Raw genomic sequence first — 24,805 nt, 5'->3', positions numbered from 1 at the left:
CACTAACTTTATCTCTAATACCACATATATTTTGATGAAGTATGCTAATGAGGAGGTATTGAATAGGATTGGGGAGAAGAGAAGTTTGTGGCACAACTTGACTAGAAGAAGGGATCGGTTGGTAGGACATGTTTTGAGGCATCAAGGGATCACAAATTTAGCATTGGAGGGCAGCGTGGAGGGTAAAAATCATAGAGGGAGACCAAGAGATGAATACACTAAGCAGATTCAGAAGGATGTAGGTTGCAGTAGGTACTGCGAGATGAAGAAGCTTGCACAGGATAGAGTAGCATGGAGAGCTGCATCAAACCAGTCTCAGGACTGAAGACCACAACAACAACAACAACAACAACAACATGCTAATGCCTGCTCTACTTGGAAACATGACGTCCTGTTAAGGTGATTCCTTAGAGGGACTTCCTTTGAACAGATATACCTATCAGCTGACTTCATTCTAAAATAAGGAGCAGCTTTAATGCCAACTACTGCCAGATTTTTTTCCAGAGTGATCCCATCACCACCACCACCACCATCACCATCACCACCAACACCACCCACCACACTTGTCACCTATAAGCTCTGCCAGCCTCCCCTACCCATACCTATTGAGGTGCAAGGCCATGCCTAGTAAAACCCGATCTACTGATAGACTTAGCTGGCACCACTGCAATGTGACCCATGCCTTCTGCCATCAGTGCCTTCTCTAGCCCCATATTAACATGCCTAACAGTGCATTAAGATGAGGCCGATCATGACGATGCCACAGTTGCATGATATGCACATTAGTGCCACCAGTTTGAGTAGCGATTGTTACCAGGTCGCCACCTATATCATATTCCCCGTCCCTGTGAAGACTACTCCCTGCTCTGCCCACTATCACTACCTGAACCTCCTTCATAAAATTCCTACTTAACTCCCCTATGCTGTCAGTCACCTGAGCCAACCCTGCACTAGGTTTCACGATGCTGATGACCTGGTACTCACTCCCCAACACTTCCTGCAACTGCTGGCCTACATTTCTACCATGTGAACTACCTAGCAGCAGAACCTTCTTCTTTCTGTTAGACTTTGCAACTGACTTAGGCCTCCTAACTGCTGAGGACACCTACACCTACAGCTACAAGAGGCTCCTCACCACTCATCTTTGACAGTTGGTCAAATCTATTGCATATATGCAAAGTACAACTGTCTGAATACCTCCTCTTTCTAGCTGCCTTCTTGCCAACTGTCAGTTCCCATTCTCCAGTACCCTTCACACTCCTCAATCTATCTAGTTCCTTGTTTCTTGTAACTGCACCTGAAGGCTTCAGATCTTATGCTCCTGCTCCTCTATCAACTTATTTCTACTACAGAGTCTGCATTCCCAGGAGAGGATCTTGTTAGAATGCCCACTGCACCCCCCCCCCCCCAGTAAAAATACTTTGAACAAATCCCACACTGTAACCCACTACTCACAAACCTACAGTAGAGCCCACACTTCTCACTCGTGGTAAAATTTTACAGTTACTGAAAAAAACTAAATGTCTATGTTACCTAAGTTCAGTTCAGATAATTCAGTTTAAAACTAAGCAAATAGTACCTTACTCACCACTAGTAACAGAAATGTGAAATTGCATAATTACATGAAAATATATATGTTGTTCCTATGTCTTGAATGGAGAAGTACATGCAAGAGAATCACTAATCATCCTGTAATTAAGAAGCAAGGTTGAAGGTTGCAGTCACAAATAATCATAATATATAAATAAATGAAGCAATTATAACACCCTACAGCTATTATTTACAAACAAAACAAGGATTCAATATGAGGTGACAACCAAATAAAGATGGCAAGGCAAGGAGAAAATTTCTTACCTTGATGGTGATAGGTTGCTTTTTAAGTGAAAAGTCCATTTCTTAACATTTCAAATTCCAGCCCCTTACAGAATTTTAAGTCCAGGTATGTTGTTACTTAAAATGTTACAGGAATATCTTCATTTGAAATATCTTAAAGGGCAATAAACACCAGAAAGACCAAGTGTCAAGACTTATTTTTCATCTTTATTTTAGTTCAGTGATAAGTTATAAATTTGTAATTTATTTCTGTGATAGATTATAAATTTTACAGTAATGGTGATAAAATATAAATATCCTTTAAAAACATGTTTGAAGTGAGTTATGAGCAATTTCACACATAATTTCCTTTTTTCTATGAAAGGTCTAAAACAATCTGGCATATGGAGAGGTTGGGTGCAATGGGATCAGTATTAGCATATTTCTTTCCCGCTTACTGTGCCAGTAGATTGTTTTGTCTTCTCTGAGAAAAAAATCCCAAACCTGTATTTGATGCTGCTTCATGTCAGTGGTAGGAATACAGTTTCCAAAATTCGTTACTCACTCAACAAACGTGACATATTTGTAGCAGAATTACAGAAAACATCAAATCCTGATAATTATGTTAACAAACCTCACGCAAGTGCAAATGCACAAGGGTGGTTTAGTTGTGACAGCATCTGTTACATTCATTACTCCTGTTATTGAAGTAATTCTGTAAACTAACTACAGTGGGCAGTACCTGTCAAGGAAAAGGTAACAAACCTACTCCACTTTTCAAGTGATAGGTGGTGTGTGCGTCATTGTGATCTGAGACATACTTGGACGTGGGCCTTTTACACAGTGTTGTGGCCTGAGTTGCACTATGCTTGGTCTCCAAATCGTTAAAGAGAATTCTGTATCAGAGCACTGTACTTAACCCAATATTTGTCCAGTGAATAGATTCCATTTCTGAAGTGTGATTCTGTAGGGACTGCAAACTGCAAATCTTCTGGCTGGCATATCTCTTCATTTGACTTTAAAAAATTTCCAACCTTAAATTTCTGTAGATGTAGAAATAGGTGGGAAATCTGAGGGCGTTAAAAATTGTGAATTTGGAAGATGTTTCAACAATTCCCACTTAAGTTACATCCCTTTTCCTATTTTGAAGGTCCATTCTTGTGATGAAAACATTTTTTTGCTATATTTTTCCCTTTTGTTCTGTTTTGAGATCCCATTTCATTGGAGAAACACCGTGTGACGAAGGATTTTTTTCCTTTGTTTCTTTCACAATCTAGTGCTGTTCTCTTGTTATTTTTCCATACAGTCACCAAAATACTGGCATATTTTTATCACCAGTTATAGATTTACCAGTAACCAGGCAATCAGTGAGAACAACCCCTCTTTTGAATCCCAGAAAGTATTACGTATGTAGTCAATTGACTGAATGTAATCGAAAACAGTTTTTGTTGTTGTAGGGCCCACTGATTTGACTGTTATTTTATTTCTCCCATAAAGTGGTGAACCCATGCCTTCATCTATATTAACAAATCTGGGCACAAATCAGTTAGATTCTTTTAAAAGTGGCCTTGAACAATGATGGAGAAATTTATTTTCAAATTGGTCTGTAGTGAACATTCATCAGAGATGGTGCCCATCTTGCATAAAGCTTTCAGGCAGTTAATTCTACATGTACAATATATTTAATCATTCGTGTGCTTATGGTGTCAGCTATTTAATACACCTTAATAACTGCTTGTCCTGTACAATATTAAGTTAATATGAGGGTTGGAATTTTAATAGTGGCAACTATTTATTTACAGCTCGTACAAAATAGATACATGTTTCAAAGTTTTACTGACCTTCAAAGTAGTCACCAGCATTGTGTAAATCACAATGCTGTTCATTTTTGGAACACAACCTATGACCAGCTTTAAGACAGAGGTGATGACACTTTCTGCAGGACCTGACCATCATTTTGCAGGACAATGCTCAAGCACGTACAGCACAAGCTGTTACTCATTTGTTTGACTGATGGGCTGGTAAGTGCTTTACCACCTACTGCAGTCCCCTGACTTAAGTGAGTTCAACTCAGTTTCTTAACTGAAGCAAACACTTCACAGCATTTGCTTCAGAGCTGCTACAGATTCGTCGGGCAATAGACCATGCCACTCAAACTGTCAACACAACTGGCACTGCTACAACTTCCACATGGCTGGCAATGGGTTATACACAATGGTGGTGACTACTTTGAAGGTCAGTAAAACTTTGAAACACGTATCTATTTTGTACGAGCTGTAAATAAGTAGTTTCCACTGTTATTGTTCCAACCTCATATCAGTACCTTATCTGTAGCAGGCTGAGCACTTTTCACTTTGTCCTTGTGCACGAATCAAACTGTAAGTGTAGGTTATATTACTTAAACTCTTTGTCAGATTATTTATGATGCTAATCAATTATGAGACAGAATTGATGCCCAGTATGTAGCTTCCGGAGGCAAAACGCATAATACTGCCAGTAAGGTACACATAAAAATAAAAGTGACACTCTATCCTAGCTTTTGGAACAAATAGTTTCTTCCTCAAAGAGGTGAGAGGGATAGATTGGGGGAGGTTAAAAGAAAGAACAGGTCACTCACATCCCAGAATGAGAGGGATCTGTCTTTTTTTTGTTTGATTAATTTTATTTTGATAGTGAAGTATAAATTTTAGGTGTTTGTATAAATAAAATGTAAATTTTGATATCACATAGACATGAAAATGAATGGTTATGAGGAAGCTAACACAGTTTGTACTGAATTTGAATGCAAATTGCAAAGTACTCTATTAATTGTTGCAGCCCATTTCCAATTGTGGCTGAGGCAATTCAGGAAGAACTGGAACAATATAGATCATCAGAGGATGAAGTTAAGAAATTAAAGGAATCAATGGTAAGTTTATCTTCCTTTTTTTCAGTATTTGTAGTAGTATTCATTTGCCTTAATGGTTGGCTGTTGTAAAGGTGGCAGGGGTGTCAACCAACTGCCGTGGAAGCAAAGCTACTTAGCTGATCTTATTTGAAGGGGTCATATTTCAAATGATGCTATTAATAAATGCTTTGATATTATGATGTGGTTGGGGGGCAGAAAGCTAATACTGTCTTCAATGACTCGGTCATGTACTGTGTGCAGAAGTCAGTATGATGATATTCGTTAACTACACACTGGAGAGAAAGAGAGATGAAAGTCAGTCAAGGCAACAACATTGTACACACATATGACAAGTAACATATTTTAGTAATCAGGGTTTTCACTGGTTTGTGGTTGTTCTCCATTTTTTCTTTTCTTCTGCTAATATCTTCATCCCTCGATAAATAATGCCCCCAACACCCTCTATAACAGTGGTTGCCAATCGGATGGTAATTATCCCATGAGGGGTAAAAACTAAACAGTTTGATTTTGTTTCTGTGGAACATATCTATTTAGTGCTTTGAACATGTTGAGTTTTTACCTACAGAACATCATTTGCAGTAAGTTGTTTTTGATGATTCAAAGGCAACAATTTGAAGTTAGTGGCAAAATGCATCCTGATCAGTGTGGTGTACCATGAGCTACTGCAACTGGGTCAAACAGTGAATGCTGAATGTTATGGAACACACTCACACAATATGAATTATACATTTAATGACAAAACATCCTCTGGATGCTTGAGACATGACGAAGTGAGTGCTTCATTATCAGTGCCAAACCATGTTGCAAATCGAGTGAAGGAAACCTTGGAGGGACTTCAATTGGATGTCTTACCCCACTGTGTTCACCAGACATCACCCTTTCTGATTACCATTTGTTTCAGACATCACCCTTTCTGATTACCATTTGTTTCTTTCCATGCAGTGTAGATTTTCTGAACAACTCTTCACATCTTTTAATGAGCTCTATCTCTAATGACCGTACTATCTTTCCTTTTTAGATGATGTTACAGATAGCTCAGACATATTTTAATGTTTTAATGTGCACTTGAGGGTAGCCGGCCGGTGTGGCCGTGCGGTTCTAGGCGCTTCAGTCTGGGACCGCGTGACCGCTACGGTCGCAGGTTCGAATCCTGCCTCGGGCATGGATGTGTGTGATGTCCTTAGGTTAGTTAGGTTTAATTAGTTCTAAGTTCTAGGCGACTGATGACCTCAGAAGTTAAGTCGCATAGTGCTCAGAGCCATTTTTTTGCACTTGAGGGTAGATTTTAGCTTTATTTAAGTCACAGATTTTTAAGATGATGACAGATAAGTTAACGAAAATACCTTTCCTGACAGTGCTGTTGGATGTTTTTAGATGCTCAAAACATTTTTGTTAATTAATTTAGGTGAACAATTCTACATATCAAGTCTTAAGGATGCATCATATTATCATATGTGCCAAACCAGAACTATATCGGAGATCTCTAAGATGAGATATTTGAGTTAAATGTAATGAATGATGCTGTGCTTTTGCGCAAAAGCCTCAGCAATCACTCATTTGTTTTCATTGTGAGAATCGGAGGTCTAGGTTTATGATCAACCTACTATTGAGTTTTTCTTGATCAAGCATTCTATATAGTTGAACATAGCAAAAAAAAATTATGCATGTTTATCAAGGTGAGGAAACTTGTCTTATTGATTTGGGAGAAAGATTTATAGTGATATAAAATACATCAGTACTCTAACAATTCCAATACAAACAGTGAAAGGCACTTTTGTGCAATTGAGACTGGGTTTTTGAGATGAACTTCATTTGGACTCAGTTACCGATAAAAGCCTTCTTACTAATGGTAAAAACTAATGGAAATATGACTTTTCTCAAATAGTTAAACTCTGACATGCTTTTTCCATGATATAAGAATGAAAACAATCAGTTATTGATAAAATTATTTAAATTGACAGATAAAAAATCTACTCATCAAGTGGCAGCAGAACACACACATAAAAGATTGTCGTGATTGGCAAGCTTTCGGAGCCAGTGGCTCCTTCTTCAGGCAGAAGGGTTGAAGCAGAAGGAAGAAGGGTGAAGGAAAAGGCCTGGAGAGGTCTAGGAAAAGGGATAGATTTTCCTTTTCCTCATTATTTAAAAACACATATATAACAATATATTTTCCTCATTATTTAAAAACACATATATAACAATATAGGAGGTACTGATGCTGTGTGAATGTGATGATGATGATCTGACAATCATTTGTGTAATAATTACAAATAAGCTACACATACAACATGAGAAACCCATCCAAAATACTGCAGTGGACATATTTAAATAACCCTTCAAATTTTCCCCGTAATCTTACATGCAATGTGATTTAAATTTCACTCTTTTGTAAGTAACAAAATTAATTATATTCTGCTGACCTCTTTGCACCAAGAATTGTGCAACCAATATTAGCTCACTCCTTGCACTAAGTTGTGCCTACACACATTTCACATACATGTTAAATTCATGTTTACCCTTTACAGAAGCAATATAATCCTACTATATTCTCACATACTACCATGAAATTACGCTTAATAAACACACTTATATCCACACTTATATCAATACAGCCCATGTTTTTCATACACAATGTCAACTCCGCAAGTGTTGCCTTTTTCTCGCCAGTTGGAGTATATTCTGAATCTCACTCTTTTAAGTTTTTGAATTGCTCAAATTTGAAACCTCTTTCCTCATTCACCAACAAACTTTTACTTTTACCAACCAAACTTGTGATTACCAATACAAAGCCATTTTTAGTTTCGAGAGGTGCCCACTTTATTTTTTCTTCAAAATCAGTCACCTCACTTAAAGGCTGCACATTTTTAATTTCACTCCTCTCTAAGCACTGCTCCCTCAAAAAATCATTTTCAATGACCCTTCCTTTCTCTTCCGTATTTTTGGCACACATTATAATTCCGGAATAGCCGTCATTTTCATTATCCATTCTTAGACTCTCCTGATCTACCTTCAACTCATCCGTGGGAATTAAATCGCCCTCAAAACCTATCATTTCATCATCCTCATAAGCATCAAATTTACTGCTCCCGTCCTCTGAATTAATGATATCAGTAGCTGCAACATTCTCACAACAACCACACAACTTAAAACTTTGGCTCTCTTAAACAAGTCCTTACCTATATTCACCAAATCACTGAAAACTTTACCACAATTAATTTCATAACATCTATCAAATACTCATAAGATTCATTACTTAAAACATCTGTTACACCTGTCGATACATTGTAGAGATCGTCACATATTACTTCATCAGCCTCCTCCGATACAACACACAAATTGTCACTACTGCATTACACCACATCAGAATTCACAATACATTCAATTTTCACCAAATTCGGAACTGTCTCTGTCTCTGTAACATTTTCTCTACTCTCAGATGACTCCAACACACTGCATTCTGATCTAGTATCTATCACATTACTTTCACATTCGTCTTTCCACATCCACTCATAATTCATGCTTTTATCAAAAGTCATCAGTTCACTTCCATCAATAGAAATAAATGAACCAATACTTTCCTGCAAGATATCTACATCAGTAGCTTCAACCTTCACAGCTCCAGCACATAAAACATCACCTTTACATCCCTTTAACAATAAATCACCCAGTCCCACTAATAAATAATAAAACTTGTCACAAGCTGACAAGACTATTGCTACACCACCTTTACAAATACCTTCACATACTTCTGTCGATGTACCACAAAATTCATCTCCACTTGATGAGACTACTGCTTTGCCGCGTTCACAGATAGCTTCATTTAATTTCTCTGATACAAAATTATCTTGCTAATGATCAGTGCCTCATTTACAATTTATCATACATTCCACCACTGCCAAATTCAGATTCACCTCTGTCTCTGTTTTGATCACAGAATCTCTCAGAAAACGTAAATTCATTCCATCAGTCACTTCCCAAATAAATTCTCCTGGCCCTTATCATCTTTATCAAATCTCTCAGCACATTTTATCAACTTTCATTTGCCCTCTTTATGGTTGTGCTGTTTAAAATTATTCCATATTTTATTTTTATTTCTTATATCTTCCATCTCCAGTATTATGGCTTATTTGCCACATTGTTGACACCCATAGAATTTTTAAAATAACTTGTTCTTTTCAACACCAGTTTATTTCACCACCTACAGACCTGAGATGCAGTCATCTCAAGTTTCTTGACCTCTTATTCTGGTATTGCATTTCATGAGGTTTCCGCTCCTCATATCTTAGTTCCTGGTTTTGATTTCCATTATGAAAGTTTCTGTTTCCATTTTCTCTTTGATAATAATTATTATGGTGATAATTATTTCTGTTATGATCACTATCATTATTGTGGATATTACTGTTGTGGATATTCCCATTCTGTTACCCATTTTCCTGTGTGCTGTTCCCACTATAAGGCTTGAATTTCAATGCCTGTTCAAGCTTCTCAGCAAAATCTAAAAACTCATCAATGGAATTTGTCGGGTTGTAAGATTTCATTGTAAATATTCTGGTAAGTGCCTCTTCAGCACCGTGATATCAATCAGCACTCCCAATGGGCGATTTATTTGCATCAAATTAGCTGGTTAACACACACAAAAATCCTGCATTGGCCCACTTCTGTGTTTGAAATCTGGTTCATTTAGAAACTCATTCTGAAGTTGCGTTTGTTTCCCTTCATTCCAGAGTTTGTTCAGGAAACAACTCCGAACACATCATAGGTAGTAAATGAAGCATTCATTAAATTTACCCGATTGTACATTGCCCTTGAGATGTCTTTTAGTGAAGTTAATCATTGCCTCTCCTGACATTCATCTCAAAAAGCCATCTTTACACACAGCAAGAAAATCAGCTGGGTGCTAATTTTCATCATTTGCATAACACTTTGTCATTCCTGATTAAACCATGGAACAGCTATCACAGAACTAAGCTGATTCGCTGCTAAAGAATTTAATTCTGTCATCCTGTCTTTAAACTGCTGTTCATGCTGCACAGCTTCTTTATTTAATATTGATTCAAAATGTTTTCTATATTTTTAGTCACTTCCTTTTCACAATCTGCTACTCGACCCAACAAATTGTTAACAGAGTTACTGGTCATATCCTCGAGGGCATTTTTGCCTCTACACCCAAATTTTTGCTTCACTGTCCAGTTCATCATGTATCTTTTCCATCTTGACCCCAAAATTTTTTTCCTCTGTGTTGACTCCTTAGATGTTTTGTCTGCTTCTGCCCTTATAGCTTCTAATTTTGAATGAATTATGCCTTCTGTATCGGATTTAATTTTCTTCATCTCAGCTTTTATATCTTCTGCTACACTTGTCTCTACTGAAGCTATCTCTGTTTTTATTGAACCCATTTCTTACCCAATGCCCCAATTTCAGAGCTCAAATTTGTCAGAATTTCCCTTAACAATGCCATTGAATCATCTGAAATTACGTCTCCCTTTGCTGATCTTGGAATATCTGCCCTGCTAATATCTTCTCTATTAACACTATCATGTTCTCACGTTCAGATCTTGGACTAACTGGCCACACAGGCAGGGAGATAGCTTAATCGGTGAAAGCTCCATTACTGATGATGACCTTGCGGTTTCACTCATGTTAATGCTACTGATGCAAGTACTTGACTTGTGGGTCATATTGGCTGCATCTGCTGTATTGCTGCTACCAAAAGTGTAGATACTGCCATTGCCTAGGAGTTGCTGCTGGTAGTCCATGTTGCCGTGGCTGCCGCAGCAACTGCGCTGCCACAAGGTCTCAGCTGCTGCTGGCCGCTGCAGACTTGGAATTAGCACGCCTCTACATAGCCTTCTCCTTCTCTCTTGAAGGTCTGTGCCTAACTTCTCCACCACACGTGATGTTTGCTACTCATTCTCATGCAAGCAACTGCTGCAAAATCTTATGTTCGGAGACCCCCCCCTCTCCCCCACAAACTGCTTATCATGCAATAGATTTGTGGCCTTGATCGCAGAATATTATAAAGTATTAGAATTACAATTGTAATGCTAAAGGGATTAAATTCATATTCCATATGAGAAAACACCAATTGTGACAGTAGCTAATGGTTACTACAGAATAGTTGCTCTCCCAAACAGCAGCCCATACTGCAAACCCGTTGTGTCTTTACTTGTGGTTACCCATACTTTAGATACTTGGGCTTAAAAAGGATGTAGTCACAGGGTCAAATCGTATACCTTTATCAAATCCAGTGAAGTTATATTGACAGTGTTATACCGGAGCCAAGGTAGCCCCTGAGGGCCGGCAACCCATATAACACTACAGAGGATGAGGTTGTCTATGCCCAAGGCGTACTCAAAAGCATCATGGTAAACACCGGCTATTTACATACAAAATAATGGAAACAGACATTCCGAGCACTATTTCCTGCAGGGGGAGCTCGAGCCACAGCTTGCAGGAAGTATCACTACGCCAAAACCTGATTGGCTGGAGACAGCTGTTTAGGAGCTAGAACCAGGCCCGAAGTTCAGTTCACACCGGATGCCGACCTCGTATACTGTGAACATTGAAGATTACATCTTTGTCTTGGAATTGGACTGTTACCTGTGTGTGTGTGTGTGTGTGTGTGTGTGTGTGTGTGTGTGTGTCACCACGAACCTTTGTGGAAAATTAGAAGTGAACTTTTGTTTGCCTCAATTAGGAGACTTTTTTTGTTATTGTTACCTTTCATTTGTATGTTCAGTCGTCAACCTTGTGAACTTACGTCAATAAAAGTTGTTTTTGTGAAAAATTGCGAATTGTCAGTCACAACAGACAGCATTATGAGAACGGCAACAAAATCCCCGAACTAAATAGTCATCAAAGATAAGCAAAAACTAAGTCCATTTTGTAATCACCATACACCAGCTCAAAACACGTCAGGGTTGAACATGATGATTCACAAATTAAACACGAGATGCCAAGAATAGTAACTCATAGTGTTTCTGTTCTCAGTCCTCTAAATCAAGTGACAAAAGTTAGTCATGCTCAGGAACACATTCAAATCTTTTTAAGTAAAAGAACCTTCAGAAGTTAAAGCATGGTAACAGCTGTTCACCACCCACAGTTGATTACCTAGATGATCAAATCATGTACATTACTACAAACAAGTCTGCTTTCTTCCAGAACTAGTGTAAAAGTGTACTCAAAAGTTAAAATCCTCACCCAAAATCTATCAGTTATACATCCAAGTTGTACGCGTTACCACAGGCAGGTCTGTCTTCTTCCAGCACAAACATAAAAGTGTCCTGATTTGCTCCCTTGAGCTCTTTACTCGAAAAGTCCATCTGCAGTTTGACTCCTGTAGTGTTTCGTTACTGTCTGCTTCCCCATTGGATGAAGGCTGTCCCCACCAAAAATACATCATCCTTAAGATCTACAGACATGATTACTTCCCACCCTAAACTAATATATTATAACAATATTTAAATAAAATAAAAGTCATAAACTTCCGGTTACACACACATCATTTACAATAAGTATAAGTAATAGTTGGTACATAAATAAATACGCCAGTATTCTTGCACAAGTGCACTCATGTTAAATGACTACAGACTATTGCTAAATACTATTTAAACAATTATTTACACCTTCTCAACAGAAGCATCTTCTGGCACTCTCTTAAATTATGGTGTCTGCTAACACATATGATTGACCACATTTAAATTAGCACAGTTTTTTGTCATAAACTGTTCATTAAATAAAATACAAATATAACAGTATGGGAGATACTGATGTGTGTTCATTTGCTGTCTGAATGTGGAGAAGATTTGTGTAATGAAACAGCGATAAAAGATCTCAGTGTCAATAAATAAAAAAGATAGAGATGCTTAGCTTTTGGGGATGATAGATACAGTGTGTCACTATCATCTGAGATATCGTTTGTTGAAATCTCATTAAGCATTTAAAAGTTGATAATTCAGAGGTTCAGTGTGAAAATATTTAGTCACCGTAAACTATTAACTTTTATTAACTTTTGTTGTTTGAAAGATATTGAAATAACCCTGACAGAGAATGTGTTTCTTGGATCAGTCCTAGGTGGCCTATACTGGACGCCATTGTGATTCCTCAGACTGTTCAACAACTTTTGTAGGGGTGTTTCCGTACTTTCACCTCACCCTATCTATCAGATTAGTTATCAAAGACTAAACTTTGCATTGTTTTTATTTGTTCTAACAGATCCGAAGATATTTTAAATTTGAACAAAACCAGCATTCATTATAAAGACAAATGCAACAATCGATTGCAATAAAAAGATATTAGAATAAAATAGTTGTAAGTGATTAAATTACAAAACAAATATGCCATTTCATTTTCTTAGGCCCTAAGTATTAATATATTTTTTAGTGTCAATATTATAAAAGGAAGGATTGCTACTCACTATATAGCATATATGCTGAGTCACAGATATTGTCAAACAAGTCTGTCTTCGGCCAAAAAGGCCTTCATCAGAATTAGACAGAAAACACTCACACAACCACAAACACAGTCTCTGGCTCCTATGGCCAGACTGCGAGCAGCATTGCATGATAGGAGAAGCAATCTGGGCGGTGGGGTTAAGGAGGGGGTGGGGGAGGGATAACAGGGTAGGGGTGGGAGACAATAAAGTGCTGCTTGTGTGAGCATAGAGGGATGAGGTGAAGATAGGGTAGAACAGCTAGGTGCATTTGGGAGGTTAGATGGAGGATGAGGGGGGCGGGGGGGAAGAGGGGCAGTAGAAAAGGAGAGAAGTAAAAAAGAGTGAGGGTGCATTATTGGTCGAATGGAGGGATGTGTAGTGCTGGAATTGCAACAAGGAAGGGGATAGATGGATAAAGGACAATGATTAATGAAGGTGGAGGCCAGAAGGGTTACAGAGATGTAGGATATATTGGAGCTAGAGTTCCCACCTGCACATTCAGAATAGTTGGTGTTGAAATGAAGGATCCAGATGGCACAGGCTGTGAAGTTATAATTGAAATGAAGAATGTCTTGTTGGGAGGCATGGTCGGCAACTGGTTGGTCCAGTTATTTCTTGGCTACAGTTTGCCGGTGGCATTCATGTGGACAGATTGTGGTTGTCAGACCGATGTAGCATGTAGCACAATGGTTGCAGCCTAGCTTGTAGATCACATGACTGATTTCATAGGTACCCCTCCTTTTCATTGGATTGGTGATGCTTGTGACCGGACTGGAGTAGGTGGTGGTGGTGGTAGGATGTATGGGACAGCTCTTGCATCTAGGTCTATTACAGGGATATGAGACATGAGGCAAGGGGTTGGGAGCAGGGGTTGTGTAGGGGTTACACATAATTTATCTCTCCAGTGACCCACCACCTCCCAAATTCCCACCATCTGACCACCTAGGACTGGTGCAAGAAACACATTCTCTGCTAGGATTTTGACTACCTCCTATCATACCCTGAAATGAGGAATGTCCAGTCCACTATCCTTCTCACCGCCCTAGATGCAAGGCCTGTCCAATACATCCTCCACCCCCAGGGGCTCCTGCTCTATAGCGGGATCATGCTTGGCTACCAAAGGGCTCCAGCCTTTGCACCATCTTTTCCCTTCTGTGGTGCAATCTCTTGCTATTCTTTTTCCCCTCCCTTGGTGAACAAGTCTGGGGTATTTTTCAGAATGTGTTCTTCATTTAAAGTGGCTTATATCAGAACAGTCTGACCACGGTTCTTCGTTCCTTTTTTTCTTTCTTCATTCACCTTCTGCTGTCCTTCGTCTGCTTCAACGTTTGAGGTCCCTCTTTTTCTCCTTCCTCCTTGTGCACTACTGAAGGCTGGCCCATGTGTCTGACCTGTAAGAGTTGGCAGGGTAACGCGTAATTCCCAGTACCAGGTCAACAGGTGGTATTCGCACGTAACCCCCCCCCCCCTCCCCCCGGTACAGGCCAGGCACGGGGAGAGGTGATTGCCTGAGCGGCTACCTTCCCAAATTGCCGATTGGTTCCTCTGTTAAGTGCTCGGGAGGGGTGAACAATCACCTCTCTGGGCCCCCCTGCGGGTCCGGGGGTTAGAATAGGCCTGAGGTATTCCTGCCTGTCATAAGAGGTGACTAAAAAGGATTCTCCCACCTTTCGGCCTTTATGTGATGGTCCCCTGTAGGGTGTGACCTCCATTTTTCAAAATTTTCCCAAAGAGCGATCCAATTGGGGAAGGGCGCCTTACATGGTGCATTGTGTATGTTGTGCATTGAGATCTTTAGCCCACTTTCTCGTCATGGCATTGCAGTCCTGCTCATCCTCCATCTCTTGAGCGAGGACACCTTCCTGGGTGCATTTTCCTCCACCCACTATGCAGTGTCGTTTTCTGTGCCAACAATGACCATGGTATTCTTTGCACCTCATGTCCAGCACGGTAGCCAGTCCTTTGTGATGGGGCCGCCATGTACCCTGTTTGTTGTAGTCCCATGACTACACAGGGATCACTCTGCTGATGCCTGCACCGTTAACTGCCCATGTATGCCAAGGAGTAGATGCCAGTCACCCTGGGGCATCAGGACTCCTGGAAATGGCCATCCTGCCAGGTGGCCTTTGCTGTGACTGGGTGGCACCCGTGGGGACGGCCCCTGGTCCGAGTGGGTGGCATCAGGATGGATGATGCACGATGAAGCATACCACGTCATCACTTGCTGGTGATCAAACACCAGCAGTCTCTAAGCATTCCAAGTCTCAGTACAATGTAAGAAAGTTTTATTCTAAATCACTCCTTTCCCTGGTCACACCATGGGAGGAACGCCAGGCTAAGGACAGCAACAAACCTTATTCGCCCCGGTACCTCGTATGTACGAGAGCTGATGGGGACTCCTTTGTCTCGATGTAGCCTCAGTTTTTTTGTAGAGCATTTAGAGGACAAGTTTGGGGAGGTGGAGGGCTTGTCCAAATTGCGGTCAGGGTCAGTTTTGATAAAAAAGGCATCCTCTGCCCAGTCATGAGCATTCCTTGCTTGTGACAAGCTGGGGGTTGTTTCTGTTACCATCATGCCTTATAAGAGCTTAAATATGGTCCAGGGTATTATATTCCACAGGGACCTTCTTTTGCAGTTTGACGACGAGCTGCACGCCAACTTAGAGCAATGAGTTCATTACATGCGGCGCTTCCAACGGGGTCCAAGGGATAATCAGGTTGCCACCGGCGCCTTCATCTTGGCCTTCAAGGGTGACACATTACCCGATAAGGTCAAGGTGATGGTCTACCGCCGTGACATCAAGCCATATATCCCTCCCCCAATGCGGTGCTTTAATTGCTGGAAATTCGGCCATATGTCTTCCTGCTGTACTTCCAGCATTACATGTTGAAATTGTGGACCTCCATTCCATCCCAATACTCCATGTGCCCGCCTCCCATCTGTGTAAACTGCAGAGAGTATCATTCTCCTTGCCCACCAGAGTGCACGATTTTACAGCGAGAAAGGAAAATTATGAAATACAAGACCCTGAACCGACTGACCTACACTGAGGCCTGAGGCCCAGAGGAAATTTGAGCACCTACATCATGTGGCTATGACCTCCTCTTATACTGCTGCTACAAGAACAGTTGTAGCCCGATCAGTTATGTGAGTTCCAGTTGGCTCTTGGAGCCGGAAGACTAAACCTGCCCCCTTGATGGTGGGGGGCACTTCCCTCCCTGTTGCTCCCACACCACCTTCCTCAGAAGCACTGTCCCCCTGACCATCGGGGACACCAGTCCCCACTTCTCAGCTAGAGAAGCATAAGTCTTCTTCGGCTCCTCTCGATTAGAAAGGGGTCCCTTGGGTCACTCCCTTCCCAGGTTTCTGCTAGTGGGAAAGATGACACCCGCCAGTGGTTGAAGTGCCAAAAAGCAGCTAGTCGTAGGGCTTCATGATCATCCTCAGTCCTGGAGACTGAATCACTGAAGCCCTCCCAGCCAGAGAAACCAGAGGATCAGTGAGAGAAATCCAGAAAGAAGTCCCCCAAGACCTAGGAAATTGCGGTGGCACCCACACCACCACTACCTACAAGATCTGTGTCTGAGGATGAGGTGAAGATTCTGGCATCCACTGAGTACCTAGATCTTGCCAGACCCTCAGACACAATGGATATTGCCTGTTCAGGAAATAAGTCCGTGGCAGTGGATGACCCTGAGGCGTAAACTGCCTCATTGAGTGAAACTTCCTGGCAGATTAAAACTGTGTGTCGAACCGAGACTCAAACTCAGGACGTTTGCCTTTCACGGGCAAGTGCTCTACCACTTGCCGCGAAAGGCAAAGGTCCCGAGTTTGAGTCTCAGTCCGGCACACAATTTTTATCTACCACGAAGTTTCATATCAGCGCACACTCCACTGCAGAGTGAAAATCTCATTCTGCCTCATTGAGTGTTTCATGCCTTCCCCGTCTCACGAACACGTCTTTGTCCAGTGGAATTGCGGCGGTGTTTTCCACAACTTGCCTGAGCTATGGCAACTGTTAAGCTTTACACCTGCTTTCTGTATTGCCCTCCAGGAAACCTGGTTTCAGGAAATGCGGATCTCTACCCTTCACGGCTACAGAGAATATTGCAAGAACCATAGCGAACATATTAGAGTGTCAGGTGGAGTTTGTGTTATTGTCCTACTCGGTATGTAGTGAACCTGTGCCCCTTGTAACTCCTCTTGAAACTGTGGCTGTCAGGATAGGGATGACGCAGGAATAACTGTTTGCAATGTGTACCTTCCTACAGATGGTGCAGTACCCCTGAACATATTGACTGCACTGATTGATCAACTCCCTAAACCTTTCCTACTTTTGAGAGATTTTAATGCCCATAATCCCTTGTGGGGTAGCACCATGCTTACTGGCCGTGGCAGATATGTCAAAAATTTACTGTCCCAACTCGACCTCTGCCTCTTAAATGCTGAGGCCGTCACATACTTCAGTGCCCCAGCGAAAGACAGTTCCTTGGTGGTCGCCGGAAGTCGCGGAGGCAATTAAAGAGCATCAGCGTGCTCTACAGGGACATAAGTGGCACCCTTCCCTAGAGCACCTAATAGCCTTTAAGCAGCTCCATGCCAGTGTTTGCCTGCTTCTAAAACGACAGAAACAGGAGTGTTGGGAGAGATGTGTGTCGACCATTGGGTGCAATATGTCACCGTCCCAAGTCTTGACGAAGATCAGACGTCTTTTTGGGTACCAGACTCAATCAGGTGGCCCCGGCTTTAACACCAATGGCGTGCCTTCTACCGACGCAAACGTGATTGCCGAGCACTTTGCTGAGCACTATCCTTGAGCCTCTGTGTCGGAGAACTACCCCTCAGCCTTTTGCGCCCTCAGATGGCAGATGGAAAGAAAAGTCCTCTTGTTCACTACATGCCGCAGTGAACCCTATAACTCCCCATTTACAGAGTGGAAGCTCCTCAGCACCATTTCGCATTGCCCCGAAACAGCTCCTGGGCTGGATCAGATCCACAGTCAGATGATTAAACATCTCTTGTCTGACTACAAGCGATATCTCCTCGTCATCTTCAACTGGATCTGGTGCGATATTGTCTTTCCATCGCAATGGCAGGAGAACACCATCATTCCAGTGCTAAAACCCAGTATAAATCTGCTTGATGTGAATAGCTATCAACCCATCAGCCTCACTAACGTTCTCTGTAAGCTGCTGGAACGTATGGTGTGTCGACAGTTGGGTTGGGTCCTGGAGTCACGTGGCATACTGGCTCCATGTCAGGGTGGCTTCCGCCAGGGGTGCTCTACCACTGATGATCTTGTGTCCCTCGAGTCTGCCATCCGAACAGTCTTTACCAAATGCCAACACCTGGTTGCCGTCTTTTTTGACTTATATAAAACATACGACACAACCTGGCAACATCATAGCCTTGCCTCATTGTATGAGTGGAGTCTCCGGGGCCCGCTCCCCATTTTTATCCAAAACTTCCTGTCACTCCATACTTTCCGTGTCCAAGTCGGTGCCTCCCATAGTTGCCCCCGTATTCAGGAGAATGGTGTTCCACAGGGCTCCGTATTGAGTGTTTCTCTATTTTTAGTGGCCATTAACAGCCTAGCAGCAGTTGTAGGGCCGTCAATCACCCCTTCTCTGTATGCAGATGACTTCTGCATTTCATATTGCTCCTCCAGTACTGGAATTGCTGCACAGCACCTACATACAGGGAGCCATTCACAAGGCCCAATCATGGGCTCTAGCTCACGGCTTCCAGTTTTCAGCCAGGAAGTAGTGTTTCATGCACTTCTGTCAGCATCATACCATTCATCCAGAACCTGAACTTTATCTTAATGATGATCCACTCACTGTAGTGGTGATGTATTGTTTCCTAGGACTGGTTTCGACACTCGGCTACCTCATCTTCGTCAGTTTAAGTGGGACTGCTGGCAGCAACTCAATGCTCTACTGCTACAACTCTACAGAGCCCTTATTCAACCCCACTTGGACTATGGGATTCTGGTTTAAGGTTCGGCGGCCCCCTCAGCATTGCGTTTACTTGACCCAGTGCACCACTGTGGTGTTCATCTAGCAATGGGAGCTTTTAAAACGAGTCCGGTGACCAGTGTCCTCGTGGAGGCCGGAGTCCCTCCATTGTGGATCTGACATAAGCAGCTGCTTACCAGTTATGTTACACACATTCATAGTTCTCCTGAGCATCCAAATTACCATCTCCTTTTTCCATCTGCATCTCCTGCATCGGCGGCCCAGGTCAGGGCTCATGATTGCAGTTCACGTGCGATCCCTTCTCCCTGAAATGGAGTCCTTCCCTTTACCACCTCTACTTGAGGTCCAGTCACGTACACCTCCTTGGTGTACACCTCGGCCGAAGCTTCATCTGGCCCTAAGGACTCTGTTAACCCCACCACTCTCCGCTGTCACTTCCTCTCTAGTCTTGATGTGTTCCGGGGCTCTGAAGTTGTTTACACCGACAACTCGATGGCTGATGGTAATGTTGGCTTCGCTTATGTCCACAGAGACCATATTGAACAGCATTCCTTGCCTGCTGGCTGCAGTGTATTCACTGCAGAGCTTGTGGCCATATCTCGTGTACTTCAGTACATCTGTTCTTGTTCTGGTGAGTTGTTTCTTCTCTGTTCTGACTCCCTGAGCAGCATACAAGCTATCAACCATGCTACTCTCACCATCCTTTGGTAGCGAACATCCAGGATTCCATCTATACCCTGGAATGGTCCAGTCGTTCAGTGATGTTTGTGTGGACCCCAGGACACATCGGAATCCCAGGCAACGAACTTGACTGGCCAAACAGGCTACGTGGAAACTGCTCCTGGACATGGGCATCTATTGAAACTGACCTGCATTCTGTCTTAAGCCGCAAGGTTTTTTGGCTTTGGGAGATGGAGTGACATAACAGTATGCACAACAAACTGTGTGTCATTAAGGAGACTGTGAATGTGTGGAAGTCTTCCCTGTGGGTTTCTCACAGGGAGTCAGTTGTCTTTTGTTAGCCCCGCATTACGCATTGGCCAAACGTGACTCACATGTAGTTACCTCCTCTGTCGTGAGGACCAACCTCAGTGTCTCTGTGGCTGCCAAATGACAGTCGTCTACCTCTTGCTGGACTGCCCACTTTTAGCTGTTCTGTGGCGGACTTTTAACTTTCCCAGCACCCTACCTTCTGTGTTGGGTGACAGTGCCTCAACAGCAGCTTTAGTTTTACATTTTACTCGTGAGGGTGGGTTTATTCATTTGATCTGAGTTTTAGCACATGTCCTTTGTCCCTCTGTGTCCTCCACGGTAGTGCTTTTAGGGTGGAGGTTTTAATGTGTTGCAGAGTGGCTGGCTGCTTCTTTTTTATCCTCATGGTCAGACTGCCACGGTAGTCTGCTTTCTTGTTTTTAATCTCTTCTCACTGTTTCTTGCATCTCTCTGTGGTTTTCTGGTCCAGTTTTGTCCATTGTAGTATTTATTGTCCTTCTGTTGTTCTTCTAGTTCTTCCTTTCTCCTGTTATTGTGCCGTACATTTTCTTTGTTTTCTTCTTTCCCTTGCGTAATTGTTCCATTGCAAACAAGGGACCTGCTCTTATTCATGCAATGGCACTTTGCTTTTGGAGACCACTTCTGATTTTTAAGCACAATAACTGCTTGCCGCTTCACTTCTCCATGGCTATCCTGTTCGTGTTAAGCCCCATAGAATTCTGAATTCTTCCTGTGGTGTTATTTACACTAGGCTGCTCAATGGTCTGACAGAGGCAGAAATCCAAACACAACTCTCTGAACAGGATGTCATTGCCATGCATTGGGTGATGAAAATGGTAGATGCATCCTAAGTGCCCATATGCACTCCTTTTCGCACCTTTGATAGAGTGGTGCTTCCGTCCAAGATCAAAGCAGGCAATGAAGTTATTTCAGTCCGACGGTACATTCCAAACCCGATGCACGGCTACCAGTGTCATTGTTTCAACCAACCGCACTCGAATATTCTGTTGACGCCTGGCCAAATGTGTAACCTGTGGTAGGGATGCACACAAGCACACAAGGGCGATTGTCACCCCCCCCCTCCCGCCCCGCTGTATCAACTGCAATGGTGACCATGCCACCTCCCCTCAAGATTGTCCCATGTATCTTGATGAGTGGGCTGTCCAGGAGATCCGGGTAAAGGAAGAAGTGCCTTACCCTGTCACTCGCAAGTTATTGGCTAGCCATAAACCCTGTGTTATACCATCTGGCACTTACAGTACTGTTCATGCTACATCACACTCCATGAAGGAGATGGCCACACAGACATGTGACCTAAAAATTCGGCACTGAAGTTGTGAAATCACCCAATGTCATGGTAGCATCGCCGTCTCTTTGTCCAGCTGTGCAACAAGCCACCCAACATTCGCCTCCCTGACTGAAGTCGCCTGCTACACAACCAGCAGGCCAGAAAGAACAGAAGAAATACTCCCGTGAAGACTTCCTACATCCCTCCAACCAACAATCATCTGAGTCTTCCTCTGCCAACCAGAAATGCTCCAAGAAGTCAAACAAAGGCAAACAGTCTTCTCTTTCACCGACTCGATCGTCTTCGGCGGTGTCGCCATGTGATACCCTCACCTGGCCGACCTCCGTGTCACCGGTGCACACCGCTGTCCATTTTTCTGTCCTGGACTCAGCAGATCGACAGAGGGAGAATGCCGATGCCTCTGTAGATCTCATGGAGCAGGATCCTCCAGCCTCTGTGCCCTGCAGCAGTGAGTCTTTGAGGGTTGGCACTCGGCAGCCGCCTAGGTGACATCTCTTCATTTTTTCGCTCCTTCCCTTTCGTTATTATGACTTTCCTTCAGTGGAACGATTGTGGCCTTCAATCAAACAATGAGGATTTCCAGCTGTGCTTAGAATCGCAACGTCTGCTTGTTCTCTTACTCCAGGAAGTAAAATTGCTTTCTCACAACTGCTTTGAGTTTTCGCATTTCTTCCCAGTCTGTTTTGACATTCCTTCCAGAGGACTGCATTCCATCTCATGAGGTAGTCATGCTGCTCATACTGGATGATGTTTATTGTCAACCCATCTCCCTGACTACCTGCCTTCAAGCTGTTGCAGTTTGTCTTTTGCTTCCTCACTTGACCTTCTCCCTTTGTACTGTTTACATCCCTCCATCATTACATGTCACCAGGACAGACTTCCTCCAGTTTATTGGGCAGCTGCCTGATCCCTTTTTCCTGCTCAATGACTTTAATGCGCACTATACCCTTTGGGGTTCTCCCACAACCTGTCCGAGAGTTGCCCTCTTGGCTGAGCTTCCCAATCAATTTAACTTCCTCTGCCTTAATGCAGGAGCACCCACGTTCCTTTCAGGCTTCATGCACACACATTCCCATTCGGACCTATCCTTCTGCACTGCCCAGCTTGCCCATCATCTCGAGTGGTGTGTTCTCTCTGACACACTCGATCGACCATTTCCCGTGTGCTAAGCGTTTGCTGAGTCCTATCCCACCTATTTGCAGCCCCAAATGGCAGCTTACTGAGGGCAACTGGAGGCTTTACTCCTCTCTGGCAACCTATGACAAACCTTGGTGGACTGAGGCATGCCGCGACATAGTTCGCGTGCTGAGTTGTGCTCTCCATATTCTTAGCCATCGTCATACGATGGAAAACTGCATTCATTATAAATAGTTGTGTGCACAGTGTCATTGCATTTTTTGAGATAGCAAAAATGCTATCTGGATTTCATTCACCAGTTCTTTTAACAGTTCCGCTCCCTCTTCCACTGTGTGGACCAATCTCTGATGACGCTCTGGGACCAATATCCATTTCCAAATTCCTGACCTGACAGTAGCAGAGCATGTCATAGTGGACCCTATTGTTATCTCCAACACCTTGGGCCGCCATTTTGTGGAGATTTCGAGCTCCTCCCACTATAACTCAGCCCTACTCCATCAGAAACGGGTGGAGGAGGCTTGAGAGATACCCTTCTCCTCTCTAAATCATGTATGCTGCAAGCCACCTGTACTATGAGGAATCTAGATCATGCTCTCACTTCATCCCGATCCTCCGCCCCAGGGCCAGACGATGTTTACATTCAGATGTTGCAACACCTTTCTCTTGTGGGCAAGCACTTCCTGCTTTATACGTACAACCACATTTGGCGTATTTCTCGGATGCTGGTGTGAAGCCACTGTCATACCCATCCCAGTAAGGACAAACACCTTCCTTCTAGATGCTGCCCCATTTCTTTCACCAGCCATGTTTGCAAGGTGGTGGAATGTATGATTCATGCCCAGTTGGTATGGTGGCTCAAGTCTTGCAGTTTACTAACAGCTGCACAATGTGGATTTTGAGCTCTGCGTTTTGCAGTTGACCATCTCATTACTTTGTCCACCCATATCATGAATGATTTTCTGCAGAAATCCCAAACTGTGGCCATGTTTTTCAATTTGGAAAAAGCTTAAGACACCTCCTGGAGGACTGGTTCTTCTGTACTCCCTACATGTGTGGCTTCCATGGCCACATGCCTTGTTTCCTTGAGGAGTTTTTAAAAGACCGAGTTTTCAATGTAAACGTGGGTTCTGCCTTGTTGGACACCTTTATCCAGAAAAACGGTGTGCCTCAGTGTTCTGTCCTGAGCATCATCCTCTTTGCTATTGCCATTAACCATATAATGGCCTGTCTCCTGTATGGCATCTTCAGCTCCCTTTTTGTTGAAGATTTTGCCATCTATTGCAGTTCTCTGGACTTGTCTCATTGAGGGGCATCTTCAGTGCTGTCTTGATTGTCTTTACTCATGGAACATGCACAATGGTTTTCATTTTTCCATTGACAAAACCGTTTGTACAAATTTCTGGTGGCACAATTGCTTTCTTCCACCGTCTTTACAATTGAGCCCGTTGCTCTTCCATTCATTGAAGCTCGATAGGAAGCTTTGTTGGTCTTCCCACATGTCTTACCTGGCAGCCTGCTGTATGTGGTCAGTCAGTGTTTTACGTGTCCTTGGTAGTACTTCGTGGAGGGGGCAGATCGAACCATCCTCCATTTGTATAAGTCATTTGTCCATTTGGAACTACACTACGAGTGTTTCGTTTATGCATCTGCACATCCCTTCATTCGCTTCCTAGGGACACTACTCCAGCCTCGCTCTGTTGCCTTCAGTTTCACGACCTTCACACAAAAGTTCGCAATAGTACCTATGTGTATACGGATGGCTATGGGACTGACCGTAGTGTCTGGTGTGCCTTCATCATTGTCATTGATGCTTTTTGGTATCAGCTTTCTGAACACTGCTCATTATTTACAGCAGAGTGCTTCACCCTGTATCAGGCCACACATAATACACTCCTGGAAACTGAAATAAGAACACCGTGAATTCATTGTCCCAGGAAGGGGAAACTTTGACACATTCCTGGGGTCAGATACATCACATGATCACACTGACAGAACCACAGGCACATAGACACAGGCAACAGAGCATGCACAATGTCGGCACTAGTACAGTGTATATCCACCTTTCGCAGCAATGCAGGCTGCTATTCTCCCATGGAGACGATCGTAGAGATGCTGGATGTAGTCCTGTGGAACGGCTTGCCATGCCATTTCCACCTGGCGCCTCAGTTGGACCAGCATTCGTGCTGGACGTGCAGACCGCGTGAGACGACGCTTCATCCAGTCCCAAACATGCT

The 24,805-nt window shown here is 42.9% G+C and overlaps 1 protein-coding gene across 4 annotated transcripts in view; it reads left to right on the top strand.

Moving 5' to 3' along the window:
• LOC126195374 (protein sly1 homolog) overlaps positions 1 to 24,805 on the top strand; it is a 178,440-nt gene that overhangs the window by 89,185 nt on the left and 64,450 nt on the right. For all 4 annotated transcript variants that reach the window (XM_049933950.1, XM_049933951.1, XM_049933949.1 and 1 more), the window contains one exon: positions 4,630 to 4,720. In XM_049933950.1, coding sequence (XP_049789907.1) covers positions 4,630 to 4,720 — 91 coding nt within the window. The remainder of the gene's footprint in view (positions 1 to 4,629; positions 4,721 to 24,805) is intronic.

The sequence above is a fragment of the Schistocerca nitens genome, chromosome 7 (genome assembly GCF_023898315.1).
Source record: "Schistocerca nitens isolate TAMUIC-IGC-003100 chromosome 7, iqSchNite1.1, whole genome shotgun sequence".
NCBI lineage: Eukaryota > Metazoa > Arthropoda > Insecta > Orthoptera > Acrididae > Schistocerca > Schistocerca nitens.
This window is presented reverse-complemented; position numbering and strand designations above follow the sequence as displayed.